Below are 21,178 nucleotides of genomic sequence, written 5' to 3' on the forward strand. Positions count from 1 at the left end.
CCCTCTTCCTTCCAGTGGACAGAGTGAGTACTGTTTACTGAATCAAGTGTCAGTACTGGTATTCTGCTGATAAGCTGCATTGCCAGATGGCATTTTTGTGGTGATTTTCATCATCCATAAATTATGGTTTGTTATGTCCCTGTTGATCACAGATTGCTGCTTAATCTGCATACCTAAATCAGAGGCCACATGCAGAAATGTATCCAAAACACAGAACTTTTAAAGTTTGCGCAATCTCTGTAATAGAGTAAGGGGAGGCGATTGAGTGTTGACAAACTACCATATGGGTATTTTATACTGAATAGGGAGTTGAGAGATTTTTCAGAAGTATCCTCCATTTAATTCTTTGGTTTTTTCCCAACTTTATCTACATTTAAGAATAAAATCTTCTTAGTCTGCTCAGTTCTTTAAGATCATCTGACTCTAGAAGCAGGATTCATTGTTAATCTTGGACAATTTTGTATTAATTTAAACATCCACAAAAATTCTGGTCCTAAACAAGGAGCCTAATGAAAATGCAGCTACCAGATCTTTTTCATTACTTCACTCTTACAGTTTATTAATTTAATTTAAACAAGCAGCTTAAAACTTGGCTTGTTAGAGGTATTTTAAGCAATTCAAACTTCTGCTAAGTGCCTTATGTATTGGAGTTCCTTTCCCAAAGTTTTTTTGACTTTTAGTTCTAGTTCATGAGGTTTTTACGGTCATGGGAGGAAAATGAGTATGTATTCATTTTTATATATGTATTCTGTGTTTTATGTTTCTAGTTTATCATTTGGACAGACACTGTAGATCTAATGAAATGTCTGTGATTTTGATGAGTTATTTTTTCAATTTCAAATCAGTAGGTTTGAATTTTCTGGGTATGAATTTTGCGTTCATGAGGATATATACAAAAGCACAGTTGTTTTTGAGTACTGCATTTTACCAATGTGTTTAACATAAAACATAGCTTATGTATGAACATTTTTGACAAGCCTATCTACTGTGTGCAAAACCACTTTGTTAAACTTGATGCTCTTAATATTCACCAAGCTTTTCTTTATTTATAATAGAAATTAGAAACATTTCTAGAAAATTTTATTTAGAAACTTTATTTCTAGAAATAAAAAATTAGAAACGTAAAAAGTTTTCTAATTTGCTAAATTAATTCTACTGCTTATAATTTAAATATCCTGCTTAACTGTATTTTTACTTATACTGATTCATTTCAGAGTGAACCTTTATATGTTCCTGTAAAGTTTCATGATTTGCCAACTGAAAAAAATGGCAGTAATAATAGTGATGCAGAGAAAAGTGAGTAAAGACTTTTGGAATGCTGAAATGCTAGTTCTTTGGTGAAGGAGTTACTTTCCTCTTTGTTGGTATAACTGCTGTCATGTTGCAGGAGTTGTCTCCCCCCCCCCCCCTTTTTTTTCCTTAAATCTCTTATTGCATGAATCGCAGTCTCATATATTTACTTTCGGGTAGAGAAAACATAGGCCTATCGTTCAGTTTACCTTTCTTGGTCACTACAGATCCAGCCTATGTTTATCTCAAGGGACCAACTGGGTTCAGTACTTGTGATTCTTTCCTTCTGGGCTTGTATGACCAGCAGCAGTGAGTCAGCCTCTGGAAAAACAAGCTATTGTCCTTTTTAGAGCAGGAGCAAAGCAGTCAAAGTAAGAATTTTAACAGTCTATGTGCATTCTGATCTTACTTAAGCCTCACTATCTTGTGATAGTAGCTGAAATGGGCCTAACTGTCCCAGACAATTATAGAAAAGTTGGCTGTCAAAGAATCCAATTATCTGATCCTCAGCAAGAGTCCCTGCTTATAAAAGGGAAAGTACCTTTGTTAATTTCTAGATGACATGTGCAGAACAGCTTTGGTAGGCTCTGCTGTCCTGTGATAACATGCACCAATCACTTGAGCTGTAGCTTTTCCCTTTACTTTTTTTAGGAAATTAGGTATTGTTTCATGTTGAATTAGGCTAATATTTATATATAGCATGTAATGTTTTCTTTACACAGGAAACTAATGATACTTACAATACCCTTATAAATAAAATCTGATCCTGGTTTGCAAGATTAGTTAGAGGATGGATTTCAAATGAGCAAGTGACCTTTTGATCTCTGCTAAGCTTTGAGGTCTGTTGGACACTCTCATCCTCTGAATGAAACACTGTCCTTGCAGTTAGGTATAGTTGTGTGCAGTTTTTGGCTGTTTGACTATTAGACAATTAAAGAAAATCTTATATGTAATATTTATCAATACAGAGTAATTCCTGCTTAAAAATTTGTTGTTACCTTGTGGGGATTGTTTGACAGGGAGGGAGGGATGGTGCTTTTCAGTGAGGTTTTTGTGGATGGACAACTGTACTGATTGAAAACAATAATTGTGCTTTGTCTTATCAGTGGCCTATCAAATAGCAAAATACTAGTTTAATAAATAAAAATAATGGCATGTCTCCTATTTGGATAAAAACCTGTTATTATTTGTGAAGTATTGTAATCAATGACATATTATAACATCATAGTTCTATTTGCATATTGTGTTGGCTTGAAAAGTTTAATGATAATATGAAGCCTTTTTTTTATCTTCTCCCCCCTCTCTTTTCTTAAGCTCCCAAAAAGCCTCGTGTAAGGTTCAGTAATATTATGGAGATTCGACAACTCCCATCGAGCCATGCATTGGAAGCAAAGTTGTCTCGTATGTCATATCCAACGGTTAAGGAGCAGGAATCAATATTAAAAACTGTAGGAAAACTCACTGCAACCCAAGTAGCAAAAATTAGCTTTTTCTTTTGCTTTGTGGTATGTGCTACATTCTTTCAGAAAACTTAAGTATAGATGCAATTAAAACTTGTATAATAATAGTGAAACAGTATTGTGATGACTTGTATTCTTTGTGCCTCATTTTATAAATACACCATAAAAAGTAAAACCTTCCTCATGTACTGGACATGAAAGTGCAACTTTTTAAAGGGAGGGTGATAAAAAGAGATCCTGAATGTGTAGTTAACTGTAAGGTCAGTTGTAAGATATGCCATGCTTTTGTGCCATGTTGTCCAGTGTTGGGTATGTTTGGTCAGCAAAATCTGGGATTACATGCATACAGGCTTTTAACAGCTGCAGTGAGACTGCATGAAATGGGTAAATGTCTCTATGGCTTCTTTCTGGGACATCAGAGGAAGAGTACTGTTTTACGCCTCACTGTGGCATTGTGCCATCCAGAAGTATGAAGAGAAGATAGTGAATTGTCCTTCATCTCCATTGAGGGCTGCAAGATTTACTTATGAATCCGTTGGTTGCTGGTGTTTCTGCACCATGCCTCAGTTCTCTCTCTCGCTAGAGTTAATGGTGGCAGGATTTTTGAGAGACAGTAAAAATGTAGAGAGCAGATCAGTGATAGCTTTTCTACAAGTAACTTCACTGATACTGCTGAATAGGTTATATGTAATGTGGACCCACCACAGCTTTTCCTCAGGAAGCTGTGCTCTTAAATGTTTAAAATCATCATCATAGTAAAATTATTAGTACTGTTGATGCATAGACCAGAAAATGGTGATGTAATTTTCTGTGTGTATACATAAAGGATGTGCACACAGCAGCAAGAGAATAATAAGCCACTCTAATGATTTTGGATGGATGAAATAGCTTTTTTAAAAATTATTTAAAAATCTGTGTGTCTGAGTATATTTCCATATATATACACATGCAGATTTTCTAGGGTAGAGTTCTTATGTTCAAAATAAATCCTGTTGATGCTATTCATGGATGCTGCTACTACTGGCATGTATGTGTATTTCTTCTTGGATAGTATAAGTATTTCCACCTAAGACTTCAGAGAATGGTAACTTCCCTGAGAACACATCTGAGATCTCATTAATGAGATCTCAATCAAGAAATGATAAAACACTTGCCATTTTTTATATTTATGAAGGAATTCACAGACATGAATCCTTCCAAAATATTTTTGAGGTGTTGAATGCAAGGGATGCTTGCTTTTTAAGGTGGACGTGTGCCTGGTTTAAGTACTCTAAAAAACCTTATTAGGCTGACTGATGTCCCATGTATCTCTGAAATTTCTTTGCAGCCCTTGTGCAGTAATCATCTTGAAGCACTTGCAAAACGAGTAAAAAGTACCTTCAGTTACTATAGAATAGCTATTATAATTTCATTTTAATTATTTAATTATGTTTCAGTTTTGAAGTATGTTACTTCATTATTAAACACGTAGTTGAATGTGGTTGGTTTGGGCCAGTTCTAATTTTGCCTCTGTCTTCTAATGTACCTGCCACTTTAATAGAAGTTAGAAATCTATTTGAGGTAAAAGTCTTGTTCTGATTTAATTTTTGGACAAATAGTTAAGTTTTTTTCTTTAAGTAGGATTTTATTGCACTGATAAACTTCAACTCTGCTGTTGCTATCCATATAATTGCAAAATTATTTTTCTTTTCCCCCAGTGGTTCTTGGCAAATTTCTCTTACCAAGAAGCTCTGTCAGATACCCAAGTTGCCATAGTTAATATCTTGTCTTCAACCTCTGGTAAGTTTTATTTACACCATCAAATGTGCATTATAAGGCTATTTATAAAATAAAAATATTTTTGGTTACAATGGGCCTGTGTAATGATTTACCTGTGGTTTTGGGGGAATTGTAGGGCTTAAAGTTATTGAATATGTGCATTTAAAAATTTCATTATGTAATTGCAGGGGTTTAAGCTATCTTCATGATTCCCCTGCTTTTTGCTTTTCAGGTTTGTGTGTGTGTACTTCTGCAGTTATGTCTGTGTACTGAAGAGATATATTGGGAGTGTAATAGGTTTGAAGGAGAGGTGGTATAACTTTTTATCAAAATAGATACAATTCAGAGTGAAGTATTCTTGCTGGTTATTGTTTTTTTTAAAAAAATGGTTTTAGGGGTAAAGAACTTAAACCACCTAAATATTAAGCATATCACTTGCTTTACAGGTTTTGTGAAAGGCTCTAATATGAGCTTTAAAGTATTTAAATTATGTGACAGTCCATGTTTTGAGGAGTAACTTTTGTTGTTTTATAAAATCAGTTTTAAAAGCACAATTATGTGATCCCCCCCCCCGACTTTTCAGGCTTACTGCAGTTTATTTTGTTAGTATGGCTAGCCTTTCTCAAAGTTGAGCATGTATTTACTCATCTGAGGATTCACATCAGAAGGTGTTAGTTTCATAATAGTTCCGATTAAAATTATGGTTGCTAAGATCAAGAAGTTAAAACAAGTATGTGAAATATAAAGAAGAAAATGTCTGTGGAGTTTTCTGAACAAACTAGTAGCAAAACTTGGTTGTATAAACTCTTCTTAATTTCTCTTGCAGGGCTTTTTACTTTAATCTTAGCTGCAGTCTTTCCCAGTAACAGTGGAGACAGGTTTACCCTGTCCAAATTATTAGCTGTTATTTTAAGGTAAGATAATGGGATGGAACATTTGACCAAAATCTCCCTGATACAGTGAGAGGATAACTATACCTACTATACCTATGGTGTCTGTGACAATATGATATGCTTCACTTTTTAAAAAATCCTTGTTTCACAGATAAATTGAGCAAGTGAATTAAGTCTTTTTAAATATTTCTCATCATGAACAGTTACCAAATCTCATGCTCCTATAGGAAATTAGATTAATCAAGTTTCTTTTGGAAATATGTGAACTTATTTTCTTGTTGTTTGATTATGGTTTCTCTATTTTTGTGTAAATGGGGAAAAAGGAAGAGGCTTGACATTAAGTGTTGTCAGCCTGTTTCACTAAATGCCTGGTGCATTGTTCAGGGAAGTTAAAAGTGAGGGTTTTTTGGTTTGTTTGTTTTTAGCTTAAGATCAGGCCTTAGCAATAGAGAACTCCTTCTGGCTTTGCCAAAAGTGGGTTTTGGTTAACTAAAAATACCTAAAGATAGAACTCTATTTTGATATTTTTCTCCCCCTTTTTTTCTGTCTTTGTAAAAAAGTTCTTGGGTTTAAGTAGCATTTCTTCTGTTTTGCTAGCATTGGTGGTGTGGTACTTGTCAACCTTTCTGGATCTGAGAAATCTGCTGGAAAAGATACAATAGGTATTTACTTTTTTTTTTTTTAATCCTAGAGTATGCAAGGATGAGTACCATCTTTTGACAATGCTCAGCAGGTCATATAGCAAACTCTATATTTCTTACTTGTGTAACATTTCACAATCTCGCTTTTTAGTTTCAACTTCTGAAACTGGACATTTATGATGATTTTTTTTTTTTCCCCCTCTATGTATATAGCTTAATTGGGAAAGTATTTACATTTTCGAGCTTTCTGCATTTTCCCATACTTTTCATATAGTAATGGATTCTGTAATAAATTGTTTATCTCTGACAGTTTTACAATAGGTGTATGTTTAGGAGAGTTGATTCTAGTGTGCATAACATGTTCGGCATGTCTTGAGTGGGTGTGTTGTTTTTTTTTTTTTTCCATCTTTACAGGTTCCCTTTGGTCTCTTGTAGGAGCAATGCTGTATGCTGTGTACATAGTAATGATAAAAAGGAAAGTAGATAGAGAGGATAAACTTGACATACCAATGTTCTTTGGTAAGACTGAAAATAACTCTATTGAAAGTTCTAATACAATGTGTGATTAAATTGTTTGCTTTCAGGCACTGAACTGTATATGAGTGGTAAAGGGGCTCAGAAAAGCCAAGGAAGTAGAGAAAGCCTATTGTTCCCGTGGTTACGAGTACTTTAGAGACTGGTTGTGTGAACTGTTTCTTGTTTAGAGTCTTAACAATGAAATAACACTACCTGTAGGAATGCAGCCAGCCCCTTTGGACTCAATGGAAATTTTTTTTTTCTTTTTCAATTTCAAACCTGTAAATATGTGATGTAATTGTTGTTTGTGAATTTCAAGTAAAGTTTCTTATATTCCTTTACTTTGAAAGATTTAAAATACTGCTTTGTTGCTGCTTTTATGTATGCATGTGGTCAAAATAGCAGAGCTTGCTGAGATTTTAGTTATGTTGAAGGATAGTTATTGTGATTTACTTAATACTGTTTTTATATTCAGGTTTTGTAGGGCTGTTTAATCTGTTGCTGCTGTGGCCAGGGTTTTTCCTGCTTCACTATACTGGGTTTGAAGCATTTGAGTTTCCCAATAAACTGATATGGATGTGCATTGTCATTAATGGCCTTATTGGAACAGTTCTGTCAGAGTTCCTCTGGCTGTGGTACGTACTACATGCTTTGTATATATTTCACATAAATTGTCTTACCTGTGTTCTCAAATGTTGAGATGTCAAATTGCCTGGGTAGGGTTTTTTTTGCCTGTCTCCCCCCTGCCCCCCCCCCCCCCCCCCTTTTTTTTTTCTTTTTTTCTGTCCATATATGCAGTTTGAGTTGGAGGATGTCATCCATCATGTCACAATGTCCTGTTTAAGAGCAACAGCTAACTTTAAAAAGCAGGTGTTGTGGTCTTGTAGTATTTATTAAGATACTGTGTGCTTAGCTCATTCTAGAATTAGCTTTTTGAGACGAAAAGACTTTGTGGTATAGAGTTGCAGTAGTAATAAGAGAGCATGAATTTCTGTTGTAACAGTTCTTCAGTTTCCAAGGCCTTGTGCATGTTGGATATATATGAGTCAGAATCTAGTATTCTATAGTTGATTATGTTTGTTTAAATCTTCAAAGACTTAATGAGCTAAATCTCATTAGAATGCATTAAGCATGAAGATATGGCAATTCATAAATTAGCCTAGCTTTTGTTTAATTTAATTATATGACAGTCTGGATAGGTCGGCAACAGAGGATTGAACGTGAGACTTCTAGATGAATGGGCCAAAAGCTGTAGCAGACTTAAACCTTTGCATAGGTGTTAGGAGGATGATGTTATTAGACAACTGTTTGGTAAGTGAGGGTTCCCAGCTTGAGCGAACTGAGTTTCTTCTGAGCCAACATTAGGTTAAAATAGGGGTGTAACAGAAAATTCTGCAAGTTGAAAAGTCCTGTTTTATTTTGGAAACACTGAGGAAGAGCTTCCAAAAAGAGACATGCTTCCACTGCCATACAGTTGTTCAGTGAACCATGTCAGTTTCCGTGCTACACTTTGAAGAGCTGTGGCAGTCTGTGAGCTTTTGCCTGAGAACCCTTGGCGTTCAGCCTCTCAGCTCTGTGGTAGAGAGACTAGAAAACCTCATGGGATAGCTACTCTGAAACAGAGACATCTGTAACCCTAGGATCCTACGTTCGCAACAGTACTACAACAAAAAATCTAGGTGGAGTTGTAGGAAAACATTTTTGTTGTTGTTGTTTGTTTTCAGATCAAGTTTAAAGTTATTTACGAAATTTAATCATGTGACATTGTTTGTTTGTTGGCAACCTCTTACACCAGGCCTAGTTATAAATGCATTGTAGTATATGTTCCTTTGTAATTTAATTAATTTATTGATGGAATATTTTTGTGATGTTAATGCCATCCTTTAAGATTAGACTACAGTTCAGTATCAGTTGGTAAAAAGGTTAAGTGCAATTTCAACACTGAATGAATTTCATACAATAATGGTAATCTAGTCAATTAAAGAGCTATTTTTATTTGCAGTTCCTTTTCCCTAGAATTTTGGACTAGGACTAATTTCAGAGTTTGTGCTGACATCATCCTTTTACCTGTCCAGTGTGCCACTACTGGTCCTCTACTCTTTCTTTGGAAGTAAATATTATTTAACCTATTTGTTTACTCCACCCAGCCACATAATAATGCCAACTGAATAATGTAGTGGTAGATGTGACTCTTTAATTAAATCTTTTTTTTTTTTTTTAACCTGCTGATAAGTTTTCATTGGATTCTGTACCGTTTATTCATTTTACAGTGTTCTTGTGGACAGGTTGGTTCTAATTCAGAATTAGTCAGTGCAGAGATACAGAAGTATTCTCTTATGGTATAAAAGGGGATTTAGAATATTGGGGAGGCAAAGCAATTACAACAACGCAAAGCAATTACAAATATCTAAACTGGTCATTTTTGCTTGGCTGAAAGTCAGTCATATGGGAAGACCTAATGGCTTGGTTTGGGAGTACTCTTCTAGTTTAATTAGAGAAATACATGCATGAAGTCGTGTTCTAGAAAATGTTTTCCAAATGTGTGTTCAAATCTTTGTGTTTAAAAGGTGTTAAACTTCTGTGAGGTGAATTAAGATAGCATTTTCTTCAGTGAATCACATTTCATAAATATAGTTTCAGTGATGCTGCATCAGTTTTTACAGTAACCAGAATAAAGATTGACTAGGTAAAAAACAATTTTTTCAGAATTCTAACAAAATTCAAAATTTTCAGAATTCTAACAAAAATTGCAACTACAAGATTTTCCTTGTTTAAAACTAGTTGTGTGCAGAACTGATTGCAGTTCCACAAAAAAAGCATAGCTGGTACTGTTTTCAGTACTTGCCAAGGATGAGAATTGCCTTATCTTAATAAATAAATAAATTCTGGATGCCTTTGAAATATGAGGCTGACTCAGTAGTGGTCATTACTAATTTGGATTGGGTAGAGACCCCCTTGTGTTTATTTTCTTCATATGGCAGAATAGGCTATTTCATAGAGGACTATTTGCTAACAAGTCTCATTATGCTCGGTAACTTTTGACTTGGTCAATCATAAAATGGAAATTGCAGTTTTCTATATTGGATGTTACGCCCTTCACTTGGTATCAAAATGGCTCAGGCTAGTCAAGTTTTATTTATAGAGCCTTAGGTGTATATCAAAATACTAAAGATCTCAGGAGCTCATGTGTTCTTTTAGGTCTATCCTACATATACTTTGAGGTTCTATTATTATTATTTTTTAAAAACTTCATGCAGTAAATCAGTCATTTGCAAACTAAATATGACTTGCAAAGGAATTGGGGAAAAAGGGTCAGTTTTCCGTGGCTGTGAATGAGTACTACTCTGATGTATGCATGTAGTTTTGTTGTTCTGTCATTTAAATAAATTGTAATGGCTTTTTGTGACTCAGTGATTTAGAAAAGTCTAACGACTTTGTTCCTGCTTAGGATATATGATGAGACCACTTGTAGAATGCAGAGAAGTCTTACTGGGACTCCGAAGAGTGATTTCAAGGGTGTATTTTAGAGTTAGATTTTAAAAGCGCAATCTGTTAATTTAAGAATTTCTCCATTCGTAAAAAACTATTTCTCCATTTGTAAAAAAATATTTCTTTTTTAAAAAAATATTATGGGTAGGATTTCTAGACATCAGTAACCTTTCTTTTTTAATTAACCAGACTGGGGCAAAACAGATTTAATTGCTGTAAGCTGGTATTAAACTATTTCAAAATGGAAACAAAATGCAGATTTTTCTAGGTAAAGTCACTACGTGTGAAGTAGTGAATTTTCCATCATCTGAAAATGTTTGTATGGAAATTAAACCTCACTGCAGAAGACACGAATAGTCTAGTTAAGAATTTTATACAGTTTTACAGATTTATGACAGTGTGGGTATCTCAATTTTTGATCATTAAAACAAACAATGATTAGCAATTAAGCTTGATCAAATGTCTTCTGCAATTTGATGTATTACTTTAGTTGTCTTTTAACTTTTAAATAAGATATTATTATTATTATTAGTTATAATAATTTATTATTATTTATTATCTTTTAGGGGCTGCTTTCTTACCTCATCACTGATAGGCACACTTGCGCTAAGCCTTACAATACCTCTGTCCATAATAGCTGACATGTGCATGCAAAAGGTAAGTTTTGAGCATTATTAACATAATTTCTTTGAATTAAATGGCAGTGGTATTTTTAACAATGTATACAATGAACAGTATTTTTCTTCTGTCACTTGTTAATAACTGTTGGACTGCATTGTAATGAATACTCTCTTGATATTGACAGTTACAGTAATTTTGCACTTGCAAGCATGCACTTGCACACTTAAATATATTTGATTATGATGCAGCTTGTGTGAAAAGTACCCAAAGTCATCAGCGACACCTGGCCAAATGCTTTTTCTTGAACAGGCACTTTTCAGAGTTAAACAACAACTGCAAGTACAGCACACCTTAAATTAATACCTTTACAGTTACAGAATTGTTCTAGACTGCCTATCTTGAAAATACTCAATTAGTTACAAAACCAAAAATCTGCAGGTTTACCACAAAGGAATGTAGCAGCTACAAGGCTTAATTGCACATTATTAGATTCATGTGGATGTTAGGCTTCCATTTAACTGTCTTCCTTTAAGTTAGTCTAGTTTCACTGGTATTGAGGTAATAGCTGTGGAAAAACTCTGCATGTAAAGAAAGAAAAGAATCTGATAATATGAGTTTGAATAGAAACTATATGAAGTTAGTTTATATTACTCTTCAAGCTGTATAGATACTTTTCATGCTGGTAGGGTAGAATTTTCAGTTTTAAATACTTAATTATGTATGAATGTCAACTTTGAATATTTGAATTTAATATTTAATCAGTGGCAAGGAATATGAAATTCTTAATTTCATGTGAATAATTATTATTTAGCATATACTGCAAGCATGCAGTTATTGGTTTTTTGGGTGGTTTTGTTTTGGTTTTTTTTTTTCTTTAAATCAAGGTCACATAACTGTTTGTGTTTCCTGAAGGCAGGATCACTTGTTTCTGTTCTTTATTTTGGATTTAAGTAATCCCTACTGCTAAAATTTTAATTTGAAAGTTAAACCACCTGTTTAACTCTTTGAAATAGCGTTCATAATTTTATAATGCATCTGTTGTTAAAGCAAGCTTAATTTTTCTTACAGTGATAATGCCCTTCTTTTTTGGCAGGGCATCCCCACATAGTCCATTATGGCTATGCCTTTTGACACCATTCAGTGTAGACACAGATGTATTTGTCACTTGGCTAAAGTGTAAGCATTTCCCATCATATGCCTGTGTGCATTTTGACCGTTGGTGACACCTGTATTTCATTGATGTTAGATGTGCATATACACTTGTGGTATGGAGAGGCTGCAGCAGTTTTTTAGAAAGCAGGGAGTAAAATTATGTGCCAGGTAATGTGTTTTCTGGGCTGAAAATAGTGAATTAGTCAGCATTTGAGCACCTTGGCCTAAATACAGTTTGTTACTGAAATACAAGAAGTTCTTTACTGACATGATAAAATTTTTTGTGTGAATTAGGAAGCAGTTTAGTCATGTGATAGTTTAGCTGAAAATGAAATCAATAAAAATGGGCAAAAATGACCAAACTTAGAACTAACTATACAATACTACTTCTGAAATTTTGAATAGACTGGTAGTCTTGCTCTAGCAGCTGCTGCTTGCTTACATTGCTTTGATGTTCTTTTGAGTCTTGTAGCAAATGCAGTTATGCTTAGTTTGTAAGCTCTGTGTAAATAGAAATGCGAAAGTATGAGAAGAGAAAAATTCTCACTATGCCTGGAACGTAGCTTAAATGGAGTAATGGCTTCGCTGAAGTAAGTGGGGTTGTGCATTATCTGTGGTGATTCAATTTATGACTTGTTTTCAGTCATTACATTTGAATTTTTTCTTTTGAGGTTTGTACTTGTTTGTACAAGACTGACTTATGTACAAGAAATTAGTCAAGTCTTGTACTTAGAATGTTTCCTGCCAAAAAGAAGCTTCACTGCTCAGTGTTTTCACAAGCAAAGTGTAAATTCTAATGAGAACCTTTTGACTTCTGAAATTTTCTGGCAGGCATGTAAAAATGGGGAAAAAAATCCACACAACTTGTATTTCACTTTCACTTAATGCCATGTGGATTTTGGAAAACAAAGCGGAAAAATAAAAGGATAAAAATAAAAAAAGGAAAGTCAAATTGGAAAATAAAAGGAGAGTCAGACCCTGAATAAATACTTGTGTAACGAACATGTGAGATACAGTATGTTTCACATTAGTATTAGCTGAATATTCCAGCATGGAAATACAGCAAAACCTTGCAGTGATTCCAACAATAATAAAGCATTCATTGGTAAGATAACTGTATTTGTGTTGCTGTTCAAGTATCTGCAATATACAATGGGACATAAATTGTAACAGGACAGTAAATAACTAATGCCAGCTATTAAGGAAACAAGGAAAAAAAAACCTGGCAGACCTTTCCCCCAAAAATTCACTTTAGTGAGGTGGAATTAGGTTTATATGTGAGCTAATGCTGGTAGCAAAAAATAAGAATTTTGTATGTTACATGTGTGCATCTATACCTACTTACATATATACATATGTGTGTGTGTGCAAATACATTTTTGGAGATGTTTGTGTATATATATAGTTACACATATCGATATATGAAAAGCTTAGGTTGGCTTCTGAAGTGATTCGTCTAAACTTTCTTCTGGAATACATTGAAAAATAGAATATGCTTTTCTAATTCTCAGTAAACAACTTCATCTCTAGGCTATTTAACCTGAGTAAACACAGAGTACCAATCTTTTAAAATTAATTTATTTTTCATGTACTCATGCAATATCGAGGTATTTGAAATAACCAAAACATCTTTAAGGCTCTGTTGGACGACTTTCAGTTGATGTTGGTAACACAAGGGCAAGTTACATTTTTAACTCATTTTTATCACTTATCACTGTTAGAGTTGCTCCAATTCTTATGAATTTGGTATTTACAAACAAACAAGCCCCACAGATGTAGCTAACTATCAATCTAACTTCCTTGTACACCTTGTATTTGCTCTTTTCCTATTTCTTGTCTTAAATCTTCACCTTCCTGTGTTATCTCAGTTTGTGCTGGCAACATCTTTCATGATCTGAATCTTCATGCCTCTTCCATTTCATCCACCATTCTTTTCATCTGCCATCACTTGGTTCCTTCTGGAGTTTGTGGTCCATGTACTTGCTACCTTCTGTTCCTTTTAATTTTTCTTTGTTTGAAAAGGCTGCTTTGTCTTCCTCTGGGCAAATATAGAGCCTGACTGTTTTTAGGCAGCTGGCCATTGGGTGATGCCTCTTACATCTTGCCATATGCGGGAGAGTAATCAGGGAGGGGTTGGGGGTTCATTTGCTTATTTTTTTTTGTTCCTTTTCTGATTCATATATGTCTTCTACATTACTGCTCTTCATTCTTCCCCTGGCTGTTATGTACTTGCTGTCCAAATTTCTACTTTCCTGTCTCTTTGGTGCTTTTAGCTTGTGGCTGCTGCTTGTATGTTTGAGGGTATGTAAACTCTTACCACCTTCTCATACTGAACTGTTCAGCACGAGGTCATCAGGGGGCCATTTAAGACTTGTCTTTGTAAAGTAAATGTCCTACCGTATCTTCTCTTGCTGTTGGAGGTAAATCCTTTGTCTCTTACTTTTCTGAAAAAGAAATTGCTAGTATTAGAAGCACAAATGAGTGACCCTAATTGAAGGCAAACTCCTGTAGACTTTGAGGTTGTTTGTACATGTGTATTTGTGCAAGTATGTCTCTGTCATACAAACATCAAAATACCCTAAGCCAAGTCCTATGCTCACTGAAGTCTCACAGGCTAATAGAAATTTAAGCTTCCAACTTCAGGCTTTCCAGTTAGTACTTCTGGCCAATCTTGTCTTTACACCACATTTCAGTTTTCTTAAAAGGAACCTATGTAAGAACGCCACTGACATGGCTAATAATGTAAAGATGAAACTATGAATATATGCAGTCTTCATATGACTGTCAAATGGTATGGTAATTACACAATATGCATAATTACTAACTTTTTGGGTCTTTATTATTCTGTAATAATGTGACATAAATCTGAATCTTAAGAAATTACAGCCAAATTTTCAACAACTATTTACATATTCCTTTTGATAACTTACGTGTTTATGAATTTCTGCTAGAAATCAGTAAGGATAACATAAGTCTCTAACAATTGCAGTTTATTAGCTTTTTGAGAGTGAACATCAGTGCTAGATATCAAAACTACCTTTTTTCTCCAAAGTCTTCACCTTTGGAAATTTTCCCCACGAGGGGGAGCCGTGCTCATGGTTCATGGCACTGTTAGCCTGAACGGCCTTTCAGAGACTAGTTCTTGTTCTTGCGCCCTTGATTTTTCTAACCTTCTATAATTTCAAGTTTTAAACAGTCTCAGATGATCATCACTTCTGAGTGTAGTAGTAGACAGGTACGAGTAGTAATATAGATACAAGTTGAATTTAGTTTAAATTGGGCAAATAATGTGCCCTGCCTTTTTTTAAATGAAGAAGAAAATTACTGTAAATTTCCAGTAGTATAGTCTTTCTATGTGCATTGATTTCATCAGTTACCATTCAGTGACAGTATATTCATAGTGAATAAACAGGTGCACAGGTCTTTCAGGTGAGATCTCTTATTCAAGATTTTTGAAATGTGTAGCGGACTTTCTCATTGGTACCAGTCAGACAGCTAAACCCTAAATATGAGACTATTGGGAAATAGCAGTCTTTATCCACACCACAGCACAAACAGTATGTTCCATTGTAAAGAATGGATCGGTCAAGAAATGTCATTCATTTATTAGAAGTAGCAGTGGTTATAGAAATTGTACCAAATAACTTTTCAAAAGTATTTGTAATATTTCACCCAATTTAAAAGAACTGAAACTTTATCTCAAACTTGTAAAAATAATAATTTCAAATAGACAGTATGCCAATTTTTTTAAATTATTATTTATTTATTTTTTACTCTGAGTGAATGATGTTTGTGTTTTAATTCCAGGTGCAGTTTTCCTGGTTATTTTTTGCAGGGGCAGTACCTGTATTTTTTTCTTTTTTCATTGCAACTCTCTTATGTCACTATAACAACTGGGATCCAGTGATGGTGGGAATCAGAAGAATTTTTGCCTTTATTTGTAGAAAACATCGAATTCAGAGGTAGGCAGTCACAAAGTATAATGCTATCTCTTCTTTAGCCTTTCCAATGTCCTATACTCTTTTATAAGCCACAGTATTCATACTGTATTTATTTTCATCTGATTTTATATTCGGGTATATGCAGGGGTAATAATTTCTTAACAGTAGTAGTTGCCAATCCGTTTATTAACCTATGTAATGCTCAGAAAATGGAAAGATGTGAAGTCTGTTTACCTTTTAAAAGAAGTTTCCTAGTGGCTGTTACAGTTTTCTTTTTTTTTTTTTCCCCTTAATGCCTCTATGATAGCTCCTGTACCCAGAACATGCAGTGAAAATTGTGCAAACTTGAGTATGTTTTATGAAGTTAAGGGGTCTTTGTATGTTTTTAATGGCTGCAGTTCAAACCACTAGCATATGTAGTACTTATGTTGGCTTCATAACAACCAATTTAATATTACTGTGTAACTTTAAATAAATAAATTTGGTTTTTTTAAGAATGCCGGAAGAAAGTGAGCAGTGTGAAAGTCTCATTCCTATGCATAGTGTTTCACAAGATGGAGACAGTTGCTGTTCATAGACAAAAGGTATGCTTAATAAACTTCAAACAGTAACAGAGAAAGGTGAGGATTGGTTTTGATGATGGCATTTGTGTTATATAAGCACACATTTTTACAGAGTATACAGTTAATATTGTTCTGTATTTATGGATAGAGTTTTGAAGGGTATCTTCAAAATTATTATTATTCATTACCAAGCATTATTCTCACCTTGATACAGTTCTTAGTCAATGGTTTTGAAATGTAAAGTAGTTTTTTACTTAAGAGTATTACAACGCTCATCAAAAATTGGACATGAGTCAATAAACCAGAAGAGGCATACAACTTCTTGGTATGGATGATGTGTGTGGAAGAGAACTGAAGTAATTATTTCACTCTTTTTTTAATGCTGTTGAGATCTCAGTTTGGGCTACTGCAGTTCATGGAAAACATTGACCATTTAAGGAAGTTTAGAGGGCATGACCAGACTTTATTATTATGGGTCTAGAAAATGGGAATGAATCCTTGTGTTTGTGATTGACAGGAATTAAGTTGTTAAATTGCATTAAATATTAGGGAAAATATTTCTCATGATAAGGATAGGGAAACTAGAGTAGAATAGCTAGGGAGTTTGCAAAATATCCCTCTCAAAGAGGAGGTGATGCAAACCTCTAACAGGAGCATTACATGGTTTGTTGATATTGTCTTGGAGCATAAAGATCGACATAGTTTAGGACTGTCTTAGGCTTATGCTTCAGGGCTTTAGTTTTCAAATAACACATGCAGAATTACATGATGAAAAGTATATTTTTATTTTCCAATGTTGCTTAAATCTAATAATGAAATTAAAAATATCCTAACCACAACAGTAATTGTGTTGTCTTAAGCTTAAAACAAACAAGTTATTTCCTTTATTAATAAGATGGAAACAAATGCATATAGCAATTCCTTTTTTGTAATCTTTAGTCAAGTAGCCCTGATAATTTTCTTTCTTTTTCTTCTTAGTTTAAAAATGGAACGATGCCCAGCGAAGAGACAATCTTCTGGAAAAGTCCCTAAGGAATCATGTTTCAGTGCCTATTCTGAATTTGTAGTGAAAATAAGAAGTTTCAGTTCTTTTGAAACTCTAAACTTTTCCTCTTTCTTGCTTTCATCTGGTTTTATAAATCAACAAATTTACTACATGCCTATCACCATAGGGAGTCTTAGTCCATCTGAGCAACCAACCTGCCTTATAACACTGAGCTGGTGAAGTTACTTGACAAAATCAAGAAAACGAATGCTGTTAAGTGATTTCTTTCTTTTTTTAACTCACAATTTTGTTAAATGCTGGACAATATTGTTTTTAAAAAATACTTTCAAATGAGTTATGTAAATAAGTTTGCAGGCCATCAAGTCTTACAGGCTTTCAGATGAAAAGCTAAATAGATATGTTACCTGTAGTAGGTACAAATTAACTTTTTTATGTTGTATAAACTATTTGCATATTAATAGAAGAAAATAGAAAAATAATTTATTAAGTGCATTCTTATAATTATTGAGGCAGGATCTTTGTACGGTCCTGGAACACTACATATATAGTCTTATGCCATTTTGAGAAACCTTGTAATGGCAATGGGTGCCGATGTTTAAAAATCTTTTGTTACCTAACAATCTGGAATGTTTAAAATTTTACTGAATGGTAAAATATTTCTAATTACAGTACATTTAGGTGTACATTCTCAAAATCAATGTTTGTTTTAAACAGACTGACTCTGTAACCCATTCTTATTCCCAATTATCTCACATGGAAAACTAAATTTGAAAATTTTCACATGTATAGCTGCCAACTTATGAAAGAGATCAAATTAATTGTGAAAGTTTTCAGTCAATGGATTGGCACTACAGTAATCTGCTAAACAATCTGAAAGATAAAGGTGTTTGCATTGATCCCCGCCCCCCCCCCCCCGGTTACATTAATAAATTTATTCTAAAATTGATTTTTTTTTTTTATAACCTGTATGTTCCTTCCACTGCAGTGCTTCTGTCCTATTTGATTCTGAAAAGTTATGAATAATTACATCAAAAATATTTGAAATTAGTCAGTGCCATTTTCCAACTTCTGGCCTATAAGACACTTACATTAAAGTTAATTTTGGATTTTGATGGATTTTATTTTTTTATAATGAATGTAGGATGGATTTTCAGCCAACAGTGTTCTCTTCCACATAACAAGATATTAATAATGTAGGGTACTTCTACTATCCTTCCACACAAATATAGAAGGATGACATAACACAAATGCCTTTTCATGTTTTGACACTCAGTAATGATCCTTCCAAAAAGAAATTTTGGTAGTTTGGTGATACAACTATTAGACAAGAGGGAATGCAGGAAAGCAACATGCTTAGCTATACATTTAGAAGGATTGATTAGCCACCATCTAGAATTTAATGTAAAAATCTGTAATTAGAGGAGGAAAAAAAGAGAACCTGGGAGCTGTTCTGGTCAAATATTGCACCTTTATCAAAATTTTCCTTCCAGTTTTTAATATTGGATTACACTACAAGTTTCAGTGATCTGAGGCATTTCTTTAAGATGAGATAGTAAGTCCTTCTTTGGACACCTGAAATAGGAATTTAAAAAAACCAAACAAACAACCCATAACAAAACCACAAACCCAAAACAAACAAAAAAGTGTATTGAATTTATGTAGGCATTTTGAGAAACTTCACATCTCAATTCCCAAACCCCACAAGTAGAGGGGTTGAAAATGCAGTACGTAGACCTAATTTTACATTTGCTTTGGTAGAATTTTCAGGGATTTTTTTGCTAAGTGGAGTTTCCTTAGTTGTTTGGGGATGTTTTAAGGATTTTTTTTTTTTTTTTTTCCTTCTAAATTATGACAAATTAGAGGATGTTAGCTTCAACTTTTTTCCAAGAAGTAATGTTAAGGCCTACTGGCAATAAAAAGCTAATGTCTGTTTTCAATTAATGATATGTTTCAATGAGATCATACCAAATATATAGTACCAGGCATTAACTACAAATTTGAATCTGTTGGGACTTGTGGCATCAGCAAACTAAGCCTGGGAAAACTGAGTTTGCTTTTGGATGGGCAATTACAGTATTTTTAGCAAAATATTCTAATACTGTCTTTTGAAATTGGTTGTACTGATAGAATTGGAGCTAATTGATATAATGGGCAATTGCTATTCATATTTGTCCCTATGTTCATGGCTCAAAGTGAAAGATCATCATAGTCTCCCACGTATATGACTTTTGTTAACTTGCATTATTCGTTAGTTTGCGAGGTTAACAAAATAAGTACTGGGAGAATATTCTTCTGTCTCAGACCCCAGGAATGTTGAAGAATGTTTTGTTCAGTAAATTCAAAGTTAGGGCCTTCCCGCTGTTTTTGTTTTTAACAAAAATGTGATAATCTTTTTTTTTTTTTTTTTTTTTGAGATATTAAATATTTTAATCTCATGGCACTAGGTAGCTTGAGCAGTCTTTTTGCATTAAATTACAGTTCTTTAAAGAATACAAACAAGGCAAACTGTCCTTCCTGAAAGGATTTTTAAACAGTGGTGCCCCTGTAGTTACAAGAAATGTGTTACAGTTTTAATTACGGAAGCTATGACATGTAACATTGCTCCTGCATTTAATAGAATGTGATGAGGTTTTTCTATAAAATCTTGTGGGTTTTAGTACAATAATATTTTATAAATATAATGTCTAATTTGAAATGTAAATTGCGTAGCGCTCTAATGGGTGCTTGGTAAATGCACAAGAGATTTAGCTTTGATTCTCAGGTACCTCTGATGTAATGGAGACATGCTGGGTTTTTCTTCCTCATGACACAACTGGAATGTGAAGGAGCTCTCTCAAATGCTTTACCCTCTGTGTGCTAGCATAAATTGTCATTGCTCTTACTGTTTCAATTTGGGAATGTCTTTATTATGACTTATTTCTTGTAGGAAGCACATACACTTTAAAAAAATAATGAATTTTTATCTCAAGCATTTCTTTGGATGTCATTAGATGCTTAAGGAACCGTGATTTCCCATGCCTACAGAACGGAAAATGAATACTACATGTGTTGCTCTGTCAAACAGTTGAACTAATTCCTGTAATCCTGTGAGAACCAACAATTTCTTCCGCGTGCAACTGGGGTTTTGGAGCTGTTTGGTTTTTATATATGGAGGAAATGATGATAATTTGCCAAATGCCATGTAGCATGCCTTTGCTTTTAGCGTTTTAGTGAGTCTTGCATAGTCTGATGTACTGTGTACTGCACTCCAGAACAAGGGGAAAAAAAGGATTTCAGTTTTTCTGGTTACTTTCTGTTAGGTTTCAGTCATGCCAAAAAGGTGTTCACTACGAGGGGCTGCTGTAGATGTAATACTAATTCAGCAAAGGAGTGAAATGCATGCAACATGAGTACTCAACAATTACTTAGAAAGTATGGGGCACATGAATGCTGCTGAAGACACTGAGGGCCCAACGTTTCTGTTGCACAGTGTGCACTGCATCTTGCTTGTTGGCTTTTTGCCTGTGGAAATCCATGTGGGGGAGTGGGGGCTGTAGTATGTGACTGATTTGGCTTGTCATGGAGTTGGGCTAGAGTGGACTGCACACTGAAACTCAGAGCAGGGAGGCTAAGGCGCTGTGTGGTTATCTCACTGTGGTGTTGCAAATGCTAAAGTATTTTGCAGAAATACAGTGTTAAGCAGTGGTATTCTTCGAATGACAAACCATGGTGCTGCATGCGATACTTGACTTGTATGGCTGGTATGCTGATGTATGTATGACCTGTATGCCGGTATATGCATTGCATACCTCCTTGTAATGTACTAGCAAAAATGGGAAAGCCTGCAAATTACTTTTCTTGGTGTGTGC

General features: G+C 34.3%; 1 protein-coding gene across 10 annotated transcripts in view; it reads left to right on the plus strand.

The window, feature by feature from the left end:
• Positions 1-18,928, plus strand: part of SLC35F5 (solute carrier family 35 member F5) — a 32,227-nt gene extending 13,299 nt beyond the window's left edge. For 8 of the 10 annotated variants that reach the window (XM_075511385.1, XM_075511376.1, XM_075511380.1 and 5 more), the window contains 11 exons: positions 1,215-1,296; positions 2,605-2,795; positions 4,448-4,529; positions 5,335-5,422; positions 5,999-6,063; positions 6,457-6,561; positions 7,034-7,193; positions 10,614-10,704; positions 15,628-15,782; positions 16,257-16,345; positions 17,303-18,928. In XM_075511385.1, the coding sequence (XP_075367500.1) occupies positions 1,215-1,296; positions 2,605-2,795; positions 4,448-4,529; positions 5,335-5,422; positions 5,999-6,063; positions 6,457-6,561; positions 7,034-7,193; positions 10,614-10,704; positions 15,628-15,782; positions 16,257-16,338 (1,101 nt within the window). In that variant the 3' untranslated portion in view covers positions 16,339-16,345; positions 17,303-18,928. The remainder of the gene's footprint in view (positions 1-1,214; positions 1,297-2,604; positions 2,796-4,447; positions 4,530-5,334; positions 5,423-5,998; positions 6,064-6,456; positions 6,562-7,033; positions 7,194-10,613; positions 10,705-15,627; positions 15,783-16,256; positions 16,346-17,302) is intronic. The other 2 variants (XM_075511383.1, XM_075511384.1) reach the window with 2 other exon arrangements.
• The last annotated feature ends 2,250 nt before the right edge of the window (positions 18,929-21,178 follow it).

This window comes from Mycteria americana, chromosome 9, assembly GCF_035582795.1.
Source record: "Mycteria americana isolate JAX WOST 10 ecotype Jacksonville Zoo and Gardens chromosome 9, USCA_MyAme_1.0, whole genome shotgun sequence".
In the NCBI taxonomy this organism is placed as follows: Eukaryota; Metazoa; Chordata; class Aves; order Ciconiiformes; family Ciconiidae; genus Mycteria; species Mycteria americana.